We start from the raw sequence: 15690 nt of genomic DNA, 5'->3' as shown, positions 1-15690 counted from the left end.
AAGGGGGGGGGGGCGAAGCCCCCTACAAGAAAAGGGGGGTCCAGGGGGCGAAGCCCCCGGTGGGGGGCTGAAATGAATGTTCCAATCGTAGGAGCCCCTCCGGGCTCACTCGACGCCGGAGAACCATTCGGGCTTACTCCGCGCGTTCGAAAATTCATTCCTCCGCTCCTAATTGAGATTAAGAAATGAAACCGATGTCATTTATTAAAAATACAATTCTCGATCAACAGGCTTCAGTTTGATTCCTTCATCTCAATTAGGGAGGGGAGAAATTAATTTTTGAATAAGAACTTGTCCGCAGTTACTGCGCGCTTTGAAAATTCATTCCTCCTCTCCTAATAGAGATTAAGGAATGAAACCGCTGTCATTTATTGTGAATATAATTCTCGACCGATAGATGCTGCTTTTATTCCTTCTTCGCAATTAGGGGGGGAGAAATTAATTTTCCAATCGGGGGAGTCCCTCCGGGCTCACTCGACGCCGGAGAACCGTTCGGGGTTACTCCGCGCTTTTGAAAATTCATTCCTCCACTTTTCATTGAAATTAAGAAATGAAACCGATGTTATTTATTAAAAATAATTCTCGATCATCTCAATTAGGGAGGGGAGAAATTAATTTTTGAATGGGAAGAACTTGTTCGAGGGTACTCCGCGCTTTGAAAATTCATTCCTCCGCTCCTAATTGAGATTAAGGAATGAAACCGCTGTCATTTATTGAAAATACAATTCTCGATCGATAGACTTCGGTCTGATTCCTTCACCTCAATTAGGGAGGGGAGAAATTAATTTTTGAATGGGAAGAACTTGTTCGAGGGTACTCCGCGCTTTGAAAATTCATTCCTCCGCTCCTAATTGAGATTAAGGAATGAAACCGCTGTCATTTATTGAAAATACAATTCTCGATCGATAGACTTCGGTCTGATTCCTTCACCTCAATTAGGGAGGGGAGAAATTAATTTTTGAATGAGAAGAACTTGTCCGGAGTTACTGCGCGCTTTGAAAATTCATTCCTCCTCTCCTAATAGAGATTAAGGAATGAANTCTGGTCATTCCATTGAAAATGAGAATAATGGCGCCATCTCTCAGCGTGGCGCTGCACTTAAAATTACAACTGTTGAGACATTTGCTAAGGATACCTGTAATACCGAGCCCTGTTTAACCGCCTCATCAAAATATGTCCATCTGAGAATTTGTCCATAAATTTTCGTGTCCATCTGTACTGCGCAGATTTGTGCCGCCGCTATTTTCCCCAGATCGTGTCCAAAATGGAATTTGTCCATCTGAGATTGTTCAAACGACCCCCCCCCCCGTGCATGTGAACCCGTTGCTATGCGCATAATTTTTTAAATATTGATTCGAAGTAACAAAATCGTTACATCAATGAGAAGCTTGTGGTCGATTTATATAAAGTAACTAAGATGATTTTTCATGCAGCTTGTCACATTTGCATTTCATTTAATTCTCCTGAATTGGCGCGTAGAGCGGCGCGCCGCCGCCAACTACTCAACCTATAGGGCGCCACTGTAGTGCAAGTGAAACGTAAGAGATCTAGGAGGGATAATGGATATGAGTCGGAGGTAGTGGAGGGGGTAGTTGCTTTGTACATAGATACACTGCAGCGTTCGGCCAGTTTTGTACAGTCAGAGTCAAAACTTTTTCATGGCCGATACGCTACCGCGTATCTCAATGTTTGGAATAAAACATAAAAAGAGAACACAGATAATGAAAGTACCGTGCGATAAAGGACAAAATTGAAAACGAGTGAATGACTGGATATTGATCATTTTAAACAAATTGTTTTTGGGTTAATCAAAAATGAACTTTCAATGCAATAAAATGAAGAAATTATTGCTAGTTTTCCCAAAATTCATATCTTTTCAGTCATCAGCTCATTCATTTTCTGCAATTACTCTGATTTCTTTTCCTCACATAATTATAAAAAAAGTTGATAAAGCATGTGGAATTCTTTGCAATCATTTCAGAGGGCTCTGTCGTCAAATCCACTCTCACCTCTCACACACAGTGGGTCCAAACAGTATGCTGGTCTACGACTGATGCCAACATGTTCCTCTCAGGTGGCTACGACAACTGTCTGAAGCTCTGGGATACTCGCAGGTATTCATAAATTTCAATTAATCCAGTACCAGTTGTTTCTAAAATAGCTGAGTACTTGATAAATAGCTTTGAATTTGGAGAAAAGTGACGTATTACAGTAGAGGCTTCGTATACGATACCTCTCTATAAGATACCTCGCGCTCCGAGCGCTCGAGGCCTACCCCCACTCTCGGTACTTTTATCGCCTCCCGAATGTTTATGTTCCGTGGGCTTCTTATAAGATGCCTATGGGCCCGGTCATTTTTCAACGGAAAGAGAGTAATTATAAGGATCAAACGGTGTTAAGGGTCAAACGAAGTGATCATGAGTCACACCACTTTTTTCAAATAATGGAAATATACATCGATTTTTTTTTCACTTTTCCCATCGAAAAATGGTAATGTTTCGTCTGTGATTATTCTTGAGTCCATCAACAATCCCCCAACATCAGCTGTCATTCTATCACGCGGGGTTATGTTCAGACAGAAAAGGGAACGCAGGCGGTACAAATTCAAAATATTAAACACATAAATTGATTAGTTATCGATATTCATTCGGTAAAAATGAAAATTACATTGAATTCGGGCGCAACGAGCAAGGTATCTTATTTGAAACCCGCTGATCCCTATTTGACTCCTCTACGGGCGCGCGTAGTGGGAGCCTAGGGGTTTCCGGAATTCCTCTCTCCTATTGTCCCTAAGGTATCTTATACGAAGTCTCTACTGTATTAGGTTCTTTTCAGTAGAACGAAGTTGACAGCTACTCAAAATATCCGTAAAAAATTTGGCCATCACACTTCAATTTCGAGAAGTCTGAAAAGTTTAACTCTATTACAAATATATCCCATTTTACTAGGGTAAACAGGTCAAGTTTTGGACGGGGGTTTAATTACTGGGCGATTTCAACTTGCATTGAATATTCCATAAATCAAATGAAAATTGTACTGATTATTTCACCTTTCGATAATATTGCTCGTGTATAATTATATGATTAATTTTTTTTCTATTGATTGACATTTAATAATAGATAAAAAAATATATGGCCCAGTCGTCCAGAAATCAGGGGTTGGCGGCATTCAACTATTTCTTAATTTAATTATTCGTTGTTTTGCTATTTTCACTTCAAATAATTTTTTTCTGCTAATTAACACATTCTTGAAGGTATGGAGGCCATCATATCCCCATTTAGATAATTCTTTTTTTTTAGATCCTACCACGAAACTTGAATTTCCCTTAATCGTCCAGCAATTGGCCTGTTCACCCTACTATGTCACTGAATAGGATTACTCCAATTAGTAACAATGGACTCTCGTTAACGAAAGAAATACAGTTCTAGAAAAAAAAACTCGAGTTTTCAAGAGATAGATTTTTAGATTTGGATCTCCTTATTCGTTATCTCCCCAAAACATTATCCAATAAATTATTATTTTTCAGCCCAACAGCACCACTTTATGAGCTATCGGGACACGAAGACAAGGTTTTCTCCTGCAACTGGTCGAATCCAAAACTTATGGTTTCCGGGGGCGCCGATAATACTGTCAGAATATTCAAATCCAGCAACACACTTCATTAAATTATTTTCTGCTCATTTTTTGATGATTCAAATTTATAAATAAAGTCTATCATTCAATTTAAAAAAACTTCTTTTGCTTGATTGGAATTCTCTCCTTTACAGTTTATAGAAGGAACATGTATAAATGGACTTTTGATTGAACTTCATTTTTTCGACCTTCTACTTAAAACATTAGAAATCTCTGGTTGAACTTATGCAGTAGCTCCAAACTTATTTTTACCTCGAAAAATATTGCATTTCATTCGGTTGGAATCCGAGTGAGAGAAATGGTCCGACAAACACCAATCGTGTTCGAAAATTATTTATTTACTAGTTGTGCGTTGGAGATTTTTTAGAATCCGGGATTTTTGTCGAATGACAGAGACCATGACTGTAATTAATGGAAAATTGAATGTTAAAGAAGGAAAAACAACAATTCTTCATTTTGTTTCTTTTCTTGTCATTTTGACTACAAGTCTATTCTTGTCAAAAAAAAAAGATAAAAAGATTCACTATTAATCACTCCATCTTTTTTTCCTTAAAATCTAGAAACACTCTTCCACTCATACGATCTCTCTGCAACAAATCTACTCTCTATTCCTTTTTTTTCATTTTTTATTTATTTTAAAAACAATGAATTACGCAAAAATAACAAAATAAAAGAGGTGAAGAAGAAAAGTTTTTTAATTAAAAAAAGAAAAAAGACTGTACAAAGAGTCTCCTGCCTAATTGTCGTATAAGCCTCGTTTCAGTCCCGCATAAAAATATTCGTGAAGAAGAAGAATCTGTAACTATTTTCTTCTTTCACTTCATCTCTAATTATTCTCCTAACATCATTTTCAATGTTTTTTTTCCATTTTTTATCGAAGAGAAACTGAAACGAAAGCTAATCACGACCATAGGAGTCTTTAATTCATCATCACATCATCTTTCTTTCTTATTTTCAATAGAAGAAAATTCTTAAGCCGTATGTTCATCTCTCCCCTGATTCCCTCCACCGCTCATCTCTATCTTCCTCTTTTTTCGCATACAATCGAAAAGGAAATTTCTTTTTAATTAATCCTAGTCATTCTCGCATTTTAAACATTACTTAAAAACACCCTACACTTCACTTAAATTCCTTAATCTTTTTTTAATGTATGTTTTTTTTTAAGTTTTCGATCATTTTTTCTCTCGTTTCGGTTTACCTTTAACTACCTTTTTAAACCTTAAAACCTAAGGACTAACGTCTCAATGGACTCTAAAATCTACAAAATTGGGTTTTTTTCATGTTTTTTTTGTTTCATTTTCATTTTCTAAAGTAATTCTGTCTCCTCAATTATTTTCTCTTCCCCTTGAAATTAAACTTTGTTCGTGAAGCCTTTTTTTTATTCTACTACAGAATAAAACTCGAAGCAAAAATTACTTATTCATGAATTTTTCTTCTCTAATTTTATAGTGAAGTGAGGAAACGCAGAGGGAGAAGGTGACTTGATGATTAATTTCCATTTCAAACTGTAGGATAAGTTATTCGAGAAGTTATACAAACACGCATCTGTTGTGCCGAATACGGCCTTATCCCGTTTCACCATCTCACTGTGGATTCATTCATTTTAATCCACACAACGTAATCATCACGCCATGATAAAATTATTGAAGAAATGAAATTATCATCGCCGACCAGCCCAAGCACCCGACCCGCGGAGCACAGCCAACAATAGTTCTTATTCCTCTTTCATTTTTACTTGCTTGAAAAATGTACTTTGTTGTGTACAATTTCATTCATAGATCCAACTAATTATTGCTTCGTAAAATAATAATATGCATAATACATGTCTATTCATATCGACGTGTTCCATTAAAACAAAGGTATCTCAAGAAAATTAGTTACAATGTATTTCAGAATTCCCAAATACATTATTGCATCTTGGTATTCCTCTTGTAAAACTCTTGGATTGTTTTTGAAATCAACATTGATGAAAAAACATGAATCGAAGACGCGATAGCTATGTGAGTGTGACACAAAGTTGGAAACCTTAGAAATAATGATCCAAAATGACGGTCTTATTTTTTCGAATGGCCAAATCACTTGTTGAACTTGTAACCATTCTCTAACTCGAATGACCGTCAGAATCGACTTCAAAAATACAATCAAATGACCTTCAATTGTCTAATTAGATGAAAATGACGGTCAATAATTTATAGGCTATATATTATTTTTTTCTATTTTTTTTCAGTTTTACTTCTAACTTCAAGGAATTGTCGCGTGAATGGCTTTCCTTGCACCCTTGTTGATCTATTTTGAATCAATAGGATGCATTCACAGACACGTAGCTCATTTCAGAAGATATTAATTTTTAAAATTTGTTTTTTAGACGGTCCTTGCCATTTAATCCTTGGCAATCTCCTCATAAAATGTATGATCATTATCTACAAAGCAGTAGTTAGTAGACTGAAATAGTATATTTCGATACAAGTGCACACGAGTTAAAACACCCCGTCGCACGTGTATCCGAACTATATTTTTTGTTAGTGATGTTACGTTCAGCGAGTGCCGAACTGTGCCATTTTTCGTTTTTCGTTTACAAGTTTCGACTTTTCGTTTACTAATAAACGAAAAGGCACTTTTCGACACGGGCTGAACGTAACAACAGTGACAAAATAGTATATTTCGTTACGAGTGCGGAAAAGTGTTTTTTGGCTCGTGGGAGGTTTATAGCACGAACCGAAGGCGAGTGATATAATCCCACGAGCCAAAAAACACTTTTCCCACGAGTATCGAACAGTATTTTTCATCACAATGTGTGGAAAAGGGACGTTTTAGTCACGCGAAGCGTGCCTAAAAAGTTACTTTTTCGCACAGCGTGATGAAAAGAAATTTTCTTCAGATCGTCTGCAAACCGCATTCGTATATAAAACCTCTATTCACTCAAATTTGTTTTGTAAACCCAAAGAGCTCGTGCTGATGTTCTACATATGCTGCAATATTGATATAAGAGGTTTCTTAATATCAACCCTATTCATTCAACGCTCAAGAGTGTCAGGTATTAAATTTCATCTCAGTTCACGATTTTTTCTGACCATGCAGATACCCGAGTCCTGACCAGAATTTCGAGATACATTCGTTTATTCTGAGATAACATTTGTTTATTCTGAGGACACGTCAATATATTCATAAATTAATAGACAGTCAGTCATGATGGGCGCTAGGTGCATAGACTGAACGGTTTCGCCATCTCCATTCTTCATTAAAATTCCTTTTCCTAATTCACAAAACATCCCTCAAACCTCATGTATCTAAAAAAAAATTACCCGCCCATCAATTAAAAAACTTGCTCAGAGAATGGCTTCGAAAATAAACAATTCCATAAAACGAAACTTGCCAGATTTTTATCATCCATTTTCATAGAAAAACGGGTATTTTTTCAATCTATCGAGTAAAGAGGAGGCAGTCGTTATCCTAACTACGCCCTAAATACTATCTATCTTATAAATAATCCTTAAAATCTAGGCATTTTCTTACTTATTAGAATCGAATTCTTAAAAAACAAAATTATTCTTGTTCTTTCTTTAATCATTAATAAATTATTCTAAGATCCCTAACTACTCGCAAAAATTCATCGCCATTATCTTCCATTTTTTTCCTATACAGTAAAAGACGTTTTATCCTCGTCATCATCCATTAATCCAATCTCTATTATTTTGTTTGTTTCGTTTTTTCGTCTTGAAACAGACAAAACATTGTTCTTTGCGATTCCAGTCAAAGCCTGCACCCCCCCCCCCCCTCCCCAACACCAAAAAAACTCGTTTTGGTCGTCGCAATTAACAATTAAGTTTATTACAAGATCTCTAGATTTGTTTTACTTTTCGTTTTAGTAAAATTCTGCAAAAATTCACTATTCAATCACATGAGGATTTAATCATTTGTTTTGTTTCTTTATATCATTTTCTAAGACCTCCTAGATTTATCTCACATGACGCAGTCGTTTTGTTATTTATTCATTTTTTTTGCAGTCTCAGGATTTTGAATTAGTCGTTTACATTTATTTTTACGTTACATCATTGACTCCACTTTCCATCATCACTTCGTCTTCTCTTTGTGTTCTTAATCATCATCAATTTACCATTTAAATGACTCATACATGAGTGCAATAATCGGTACCTTAAAAAATATTTCGACACTCTTTTCTTTCTCCATTGATTTCTCTTCTTCCATCTTTCTTTTTTAAATTATTTCTTTTTTCTAATTAACTTTTTAAATGTCTCTCAGTCGATCAAACTTTATGACTCGTTCATTACCCATATACACGATCAAATTGTGATGTACCAAAATAAACTAAATATATTATTTACTTCAAGATTCAACAGTGTAAAAATCTTTCATACGTTTTTTTTCTATTTTTTGTTCTCCCTTTTTTCTATCCTTAAAGATGTTTGGTGACTTTTTCACGATCCATATCCCCTTATTTGTCTTATCATAGAGTAATAGTTGACATTCATAATTAGTCCAAAAACTAGAAAAACCATTATCGGTATTTGTTTCATTGCTTCATCTAGCCATATCTCAGAGAATATCTCGAAAACGATGAGAGGTAGAAGGTTAGTATTGACCTCATTCGATACCCAGTGAAATTCTTGAATAATTGCGGAAGTTACAGGGTATAATGGATTGTCATCCAAAGTTTATCAGCGGAAATTTTCCTGGCTTCCTAATGAGTGCAGCCTCATGTTTCCAAGTCACGTATTTTTTGAGATATTTTAGATGATGTAAGAAAATTGATTCCACTTTATTCTCTGTTCAATTATTTTTCTTTCACCAACTTTTAGAAATCATGAAAATTCTTTGACAGATTATTAATAATGTTTTTCGATTCTTCTCTTTAACATTCGAGAAAACTATCTAGACTATTTTTTCCCCCCATCTGACTACCGCGTTCTAATCAATCATTCACACACTCTTGCAATCATACAAAAATCATGTCTTCATCGAGTCTTGATTCAAGGGAAAAACTCGATTGTTTTATTTGGTAGAAAGCTTTAATTACTCTTCTTGGCTTATCAATGATTTCTTTGTCCTTTCTGTGGGTTTTGCAGGGAAATCCCTCGGCTGGATTAGCGATGCGATCGATTGTTTGTTGATCTCGAATGATTTCAGTTCGATTTATTCTAGAGCTGAGGGATGAGGAGGAGGAAGAAGAGAAGGTTGACCTCTTTATCCCTAATTTTTATTCTTATCTTTCACTGCTATCTTTTTCTAACAATCTTGAACTTTTTAATTTTCCTCGGTTGATTATTTTAATTTTCACCTCGATTTACTTGAATTTTTGTAAATTCTACCGTAAAAAATCTACATGTCGTATTTGTTATTAAAAAAACATTTGGTAAATAAATAAAATGATTGAAAAGTAGTCAAAAATGACGAAAAATGGGAAAGCTAGAAAGTTGATATCGAAAAAGTTCTCGAGAATTTTCTTTGTTAATTTCTCGATTTATTTCTTATTTCGTTTCTCTTCAACAATTGGTAAAAATATATTTCCCCTCGTTTATTCATTGCTTTCTTATTTCGTTAATCACTTAAATTTTTTAGGTAATAAATTTTCCCTCAAGTCTGACAGAATTTTTCATATTTTTTCTTCGTATTTATCTGAAAAGGCACGATGATAAAAAAAATATGCTATTTCACTGTACAATTAAAAATGATTTTTTTTATCTCAATTTCTTTTATCCCAGTGGTCATGATCGTTTTGTTTACAACTTCCGCTTTTTCCTCCTCAGGTTCCTTCCTGTTTCCCCCGAAAATGAATAAATAAAATTGATAATTAAGGAGAGTAGAGTGGAGAAGATGGTTCGAGATGTTGCAAATTAATTTGTGAATATCTGTAGAACTAGTGGATTGCAAGGAAAAAGTTCAGACTTTTTTTTGCAAGTAATCCCATATTCAAGAAAAAAATCCTTCTGCGATTTTCCTCTGAACCCAGGTTCAAATCTTCGCAAAATATACTATACATAAAGAATCTCGACTCATCTCTAGTCCTTTACCACTTCGATACAGGGATAAAGAATAAAATAAAAAGTATGACGATAATTTGGAATGTCTTAACTCAAAACGAAACAGAGTAAAAAAATGGAGTAAGAAAATTTCGATTTTTACAAAAACATTAGTCAATTCTCGTTAAAATAAATGATTCAATTAATGAAAATACTTCTATCCCCAGAATTTAGTACCATTTGACTTATTCCTCTTCTCATTCAAACTGCAGTTGTAAAAAATAAAAGAAAAACTCCATATAAAATACAAAAATTACGAAAATTGATAAAAGTCAAATTTTATCAATTTTTGCATTTTTTAATCTTGTCTTTCTACCTTTTTAAATTTGGGGAAGAATGGAAAACTGTAGAATCTAACCAACGTCTGAGCAGCATTATCATTCCTTTAATTAATTACATGATTTCACCTTTCTTTCCGTTTGTAAAATATTTAATCCACGCATTTATCATTCGCACTTTCCTGAATTATTTCCATTTTTATTTCATTTTTTCCTCTCATTGTAAACGCGTAAATACTTAAATTTATCCTGGAAGCATATCGTCATCATGAAGTCGACAATTTCATTGCGAATTCAATGATTAAACTTCGAACATTATTCAAAAAAATGCCGACCATTAGGACCGAACAAAAAATAATAAAAAAACATGAATTAATTAATCAATCAATAATAATGCTAAAAAAAGAAACGATGACGCCAATTGTTGTCTCAAATCGTCCATGGTTCATTTTCAATTATTTTTTCTATTTAATTCTCCTTTTTTCTCATGTCATAACTTTTACCTACTTGTTGCAAAATATCAACTACTTTCATACTACCTTAACTCCTGTGATTTTCCCCATTTAACTATTATTGTTCTTTTCTCCTTGGTAAAATGTATAAAAGATGGCTGGCAAGTTTCTCTTTTCATTACATTTTCTCCTCCTCTCTCATCAGTATTGTTTTACCCTCACACGGAAAAAAAAATCATTCTATGCACCATTCTTTTATTTCATCCTCAATTTTTCTTTGAATTATATATATTTTGTTGTCGAGAAGGAAAAAATTCGTATTTTTTTGTGTGTACAATCGACTCTTTTCATTCTTTATTTCATCTTTCCGGCTCAACGATTCTTTATTTTCTTCGTCTGCTGCCCTAACTTATATATCCTTCGGCGTAATCGTACCTAAAAAATTATTTACATATTTAGTAGAGAAAAATTTGGTTTAGGTAGTACAAATCATTGATTAAATCGACTTGATTCTAGAGAGAAAATAAATGAATACCTTTTACATTAAGTCCACATTTCCAATATTCTGAACACAATTTTAGGGCAATTGAATTTCAATACTCATTTTCTAAGAGTGAATTCTTATAAGTCATTTTTCAAGTCAATTCAGTAGAACAGTGGTAAGATATGTGAGATAAAGTATAGTTTTTGTCGCGAAAAGAATGAGTCGGTCTTGGAAGAAAAAGCCAGAAGAAATGCTTTGAAAATTTTTGATACTCGAGAATAAAAATGCCTTTTGTAGTTATTCGTTTACATTAACATTGCTCATTGCACCTCATACTATGGCAAGAATTGGGTAGGCGGAAACAATGACTGAAAATGACCGGTCATTTTGTCGTCTACTAAGGGAGAGTGGGGCAAAATGAAACGGTAAAAAAACCACTGTTTGACACCATTCAAGGAAAAAAAAATTTTTTTCATCAAATATTATTTGTTATTAACTTTTTTTTATTCTTGGCTGTACTGAGGTGAATAATAATTTTCCATTCAGTAGAATGGAAAATTAATGAGAAGTTTTAACATTAACGGAAACAGTCCATTTACTAACGAATGAATTAGATTATAATAACCACACGGCGTCTGAATATTTTTTTTGCACTAATCGTTTTTAGATATATATAATCGATCTTCAATGCATGAAAAATCTCATTCTAATAGCCCGAGACTTTTAAAGTTATGGTAGGCTCCCCCTAAAGAGATTTTCTATTGAATTTCCTTTAAACATTGAAAAGATGGGGTGATCTTAGCAATATGTGAAAATGTCGAGTGAAACTATGAGGATCAATTATTCTCTAAAATTCTCTGGACTTTGTTTTCCAAAATTGCTCATTACGAACTGTTTGAAAACTGTTCTATCGCCTTATACATAATATAATGTGATTTGGCCTAAGAGTATGTTCCGTGGAGAATGATGGAATGTGAACTATTTCCTGATGGGATCTAGTAAACTATATTCGATCTAACCTATAAACTGTTGCCTACTTGGGCTGCTGTGCCTGGTACTGTTGATAAGAGTCGTCTGGTGATGCTGCATTACTCGTCTGTTCGGAATCACCAAGTGGCATCGTGTGGATGATACTTGGAGCTGGGTAAGTTGTATAGGGGTACGGGTGCGGACTTGCCGTGATATACTGTTGAAAGAATAAATTTCCCATTCGAATTATTAATTTAGGTATATAAATAAATGGGGGGGGGGGTGACGATTTTCGAATTTGGACTCTTACACTGAGAAAAAAAATTATTTTTACCAAATATCCATTTACTTGAGAGAAGTATTTATTGTTTCAATACCGTCTTTCTCCCAGTTGAGTCATTCCCAGGCATTCCTCATTAGATTTCAATTATGTCAATTATATTGCTCTAGAAGATGAACATGTTAGTTATGACCTTGAGTGAAGTCCTTCAATAGTTACCAACATTAAAAAATTAATCGATATTCTTCCCTCTAGAAAATAAGAAATTTGGGAAAAATGAATAATCATTAGAGGAATTCATCCAAGGTCATGTGCAACATAGTCATCCTCTAGAGCAACATGATTGTTATAATTGAAACCTAACCAGACTCGCCTGGGCATGACTCGATTGAAGAATTTTTTTTTTTTTCAAAATACTCGTCATGATAATACGAATTTAATTGGATTGAAAAAAAGACCATTACACCCGGAGCAATGTAGTTTTATTCTCGTTTTTTCCTTTTTTTGCTAAAATTGCTTGTTCGCACGATAACTTAAAAAATAATCCAGATAGCAACTTGAAACTTGGTATGATTTTAGGTCTTATGGTAACAAAGTGTGGGATTCTGGATGCACGAAATCGGACCAACCATTTCTCTTACAATCGGAAACATGAAATTTTTTTCATTTTGGATTTGACGTGCAATTACTGAAGTATCAAATAATTATGAGGAGCTAATGAAAGGGACGGACATAAGGAGGGGTAAAAACCTTCAATTTTAAGGGTACAATTCTTGTGATTGTCTGTTCCACTTTTCTATTTGATCCTTATGATCATTTTGTCCATCTGTTCCATTGGACCCTATAATCGTTTTTCTCCATTGCCCCACTTAAACTTTTAGGAGACAATAGAACTTACCATCGGAGTAGAAATTGGATTCCACATTTTTTCGTCGTCAGACGATTATTTTGCAAACCCCCAATTCTTACATCGTCAATAATCTTGGTATCTATACTGTAAGAATTTGGGATTTGCTAAATAGTCGACTCACGACGAATAAACTTGAAATCCAGGTTCTACTCCGATGGTAAGCTCCATTACCGCTTAAGGATGTATTCTCCCTTCTCAGTCGATTTTCACAATTCTTTTAGGTTTTTGGCAAACTATTGATGTGATCGTGTTTTAACATTATTCAACGATTCGCAGTGTTTTATTACTGTGCAAACACACCTCTACGTTTTTTTCCAAAGTTTTGTGAGTTTCTCAAAAGTTTCGAAAGGAAACAGCAAAATGGTTAATGGGTGATTTTTTCTCCATGTACTAATGTACTTGACGTTTCGTTGCAAAAAAGTAACATCATGGAAAGTTATAAGTTAAAAAATAAAATTGCCCGTATTATGTCAATATGTTAGATCAGAAATAAGTAGGTTCAAGATAATTGCCGAAAGAGGATTTTTGTAAGCAATACCGGTTCTCACGAAGAATATATTGATTAATTTTTCAGAAGCCTTTACTGTAGATCTTACTGATACGCTAAGTTGACAGCAGTAAAGCAGAAAATATCAAGAATATCCAACTACTATGGCTATTTTATCTCCAGTAAAATGCTTTTGTACTTTTGTAGTCCAGCATCAGTTTTCATTTGAACTAAATTCGACCCCAAGTTTCCGGATATTTTACAATGATTTTATTATTTTAACTTTGCAAGTCTGAAGTTAAATCTCGATATTGAATCGTTAGAAAACATTTTTTTAATTTGAAAAAAAAAAAAAAAAAAACGACTAATTTTGGAGGAAAACTGATGGGATAATTTGAAAAGCGCAATTTTTAAAAATTACGAGCATTTGCTATAAATAATTTGTAAACAATCAATTTTTTACTAATCTTTCACAATTGATATATTTTTTCAATTTTCGAAAAAAAATATATCAATTTTAAAATTTTCCGTAGACATGGAAAAATTAAAAATTCTGTTTTCGTGTTGATTTCCTTTCTCTTCATTTTGCACTTTCTTCCATCAGAATTAGATAATAGAAAGAAAATACATTGGTTTTTCTTCATTATTAAAAAAAAAACGTTTTTAAATTTTCAAGATTGAAGAACGGATTTTTAGAATTTTTTTCCGACTTTCCTTCCCTACATTTTCCGTATTTCCTATTTCTGTGAACGGAATACGATCACAGGAATTAGAAATGTTAATCTCCCTTCATTTTTTAAGAAGAAAAAATCAATTTGAAAAATTTTGAAAAGACAAAGAAAAAAAGATTTTTTCATTTTATTGATACTGATTGATGATGATCGGTCTCTCTTTGCAATTTCCTTCTTCGGTTCCATTGAAATGAGATCAGGGGGATGTAAAATATTCATATTCATTCAGATTTTCAGCTCATTGGTACTAATTGATTTAAAGAAAAAGAAAGAAATTAAAAATTTTAGGTATGATTATCGAAAATCGTTTGTCGATTTGTATTCTGACGTTATTTATGGGGAATTCCTCGTCATTTAATGTTGTAACTTGTGAATTAAGGAACAAAAATATATATAATAACAATAAGAATGAATAAAATTCAATTAATCTAATTGTGAAGACGAAAATAGAAATAAAATAAAATAAAATAAAATAACAAAGTATAAATTTGTCTCGCTAGTGTTTGAAAAAATTAATAATTCTGTGCAAAATGTAATTCGTATGCCGAATATTCATGATTTAAAAAAAAAATTTTTTCACGCAATTTTATTGACAAATTTGATGATTGAAAATGGTTGAATCTATAGTGTGATCTGTACCAAACTGTAAAAGATACTTGGATATCCTTAAGTCATGAAAAATACTTACGTTGGTTCCAAGATGAAGCGTCGACATTTGCGTCGTAAGCTGTGGAATCATACTATACTGCGGGTTGCTGGGATCCGCCGAAGGCATCATCTAGTTTAATCAAAACAAGAACCTCGATAATTCTCATAATGAACAAGATAGCTAAGTACACTTCTTTAATCAAAACTCACGTCAACCTGTTGCATATGAGGTGGTCCGGTTTGCAAAACGTATGGGGCGACCCATGGGGTACCTGGCACGGTATAACCGGGTACTGCTTGACCGTAATGACGGCTATACTGAGCCAACGTAGCTGCTGGCAACATATGAGCTGTTGGAACCCCATTTTGTCCCACACCAGACGTATCATAATTCAGTGTCATGTTCTAAAAACCGAATGGATATGTATTTATTAATCATAAAAGTTCACCAGGGACATCTGAATTTTAATGTGCAATATGTATACTGCTTCGCTGGGGAAAAAACATTCTTGGAATAAATGAAGGGGAAAAAATATGGATTAAAAAATGAAGTGATTTTTTTTTCACAGAATTGCTTCTCTTTCACATATCTAAATATAAATTGACCGTTTTCAAATTCGAAATAAACATGGGAGTTTATTAGATTCGAAAGAACAACTTCCCGATCAATTTCTTTTTCTTTTTGGTTACTGGATAGACAATATAAAAAATTCAATGAATTTCATCTCAATAACAGGACAATCCTAAAATTAGGCATAACATTAATGAGGCAAAAACATT

The 15690-nt window shown here is 33.8% G+C and overlaps 1 protein-coding gene across 8 annotated transcripts in view; it reads right to left on the bottom strand.

Annotated features, from left to right (window-relative positions):
* Positions 1–7520: 7520 nt before the first annotated feature.
* The window catches only part of LOC107045841 (protein alan shepard), a 53187-nt gene continuing 45017 nt past the window's right edge, over positions 7521–15690 (bottom strand). For 5 of the 8 annotated variants that reach the window (XM_015268225.1, XM_015268229.1, XM_015268233.1 and 2 more), the window contains exons 8-11: positions 15121–15315; positions 14951–15040; positions 11923–12071; positions 7521–10836 (exon numbers count right to left, since the gene is read on the bottom strand). In XM_015268225.1, coding sequence (XP_015123711.1) covers positions 10806–10836; positions 11923–12071; positions 14951–15040; positions 15121–15315 — 465 coding nt within the window. In that variant the 3' untranslated portion in view covers positions 7521–10805. Of the gene's footprint in view, positions 10837–11904; positions 12072–14950; positions 15041–15120; positions 15316–15690 lie in introns of all 8 variants that reach the window. The other 3 variants (XM_015268230.1, XM_015268232.1, XM_015268227.1) reach the window with 2 other exon arrangements.

Source organism: Diachasma alloeum, unplaced genomic scaffold, assembly GCF_001412515.2.
Source record: "Diachasma alloeum isolate Michigan unplaced genomic scaffold, Dall2.0 Dall_scaffold_01088, whole genome shotgun sequence".
Classification (NCBI taxonomy): Eukaryota; Metazoa; Arthropoda; class Insecta; order Hymenoptera; family Braconidae; genus Diachasma; species Diachasma alloeum.
This window is presented reverse-complemented; position numbering and strand designations above follow the sequence as displayed.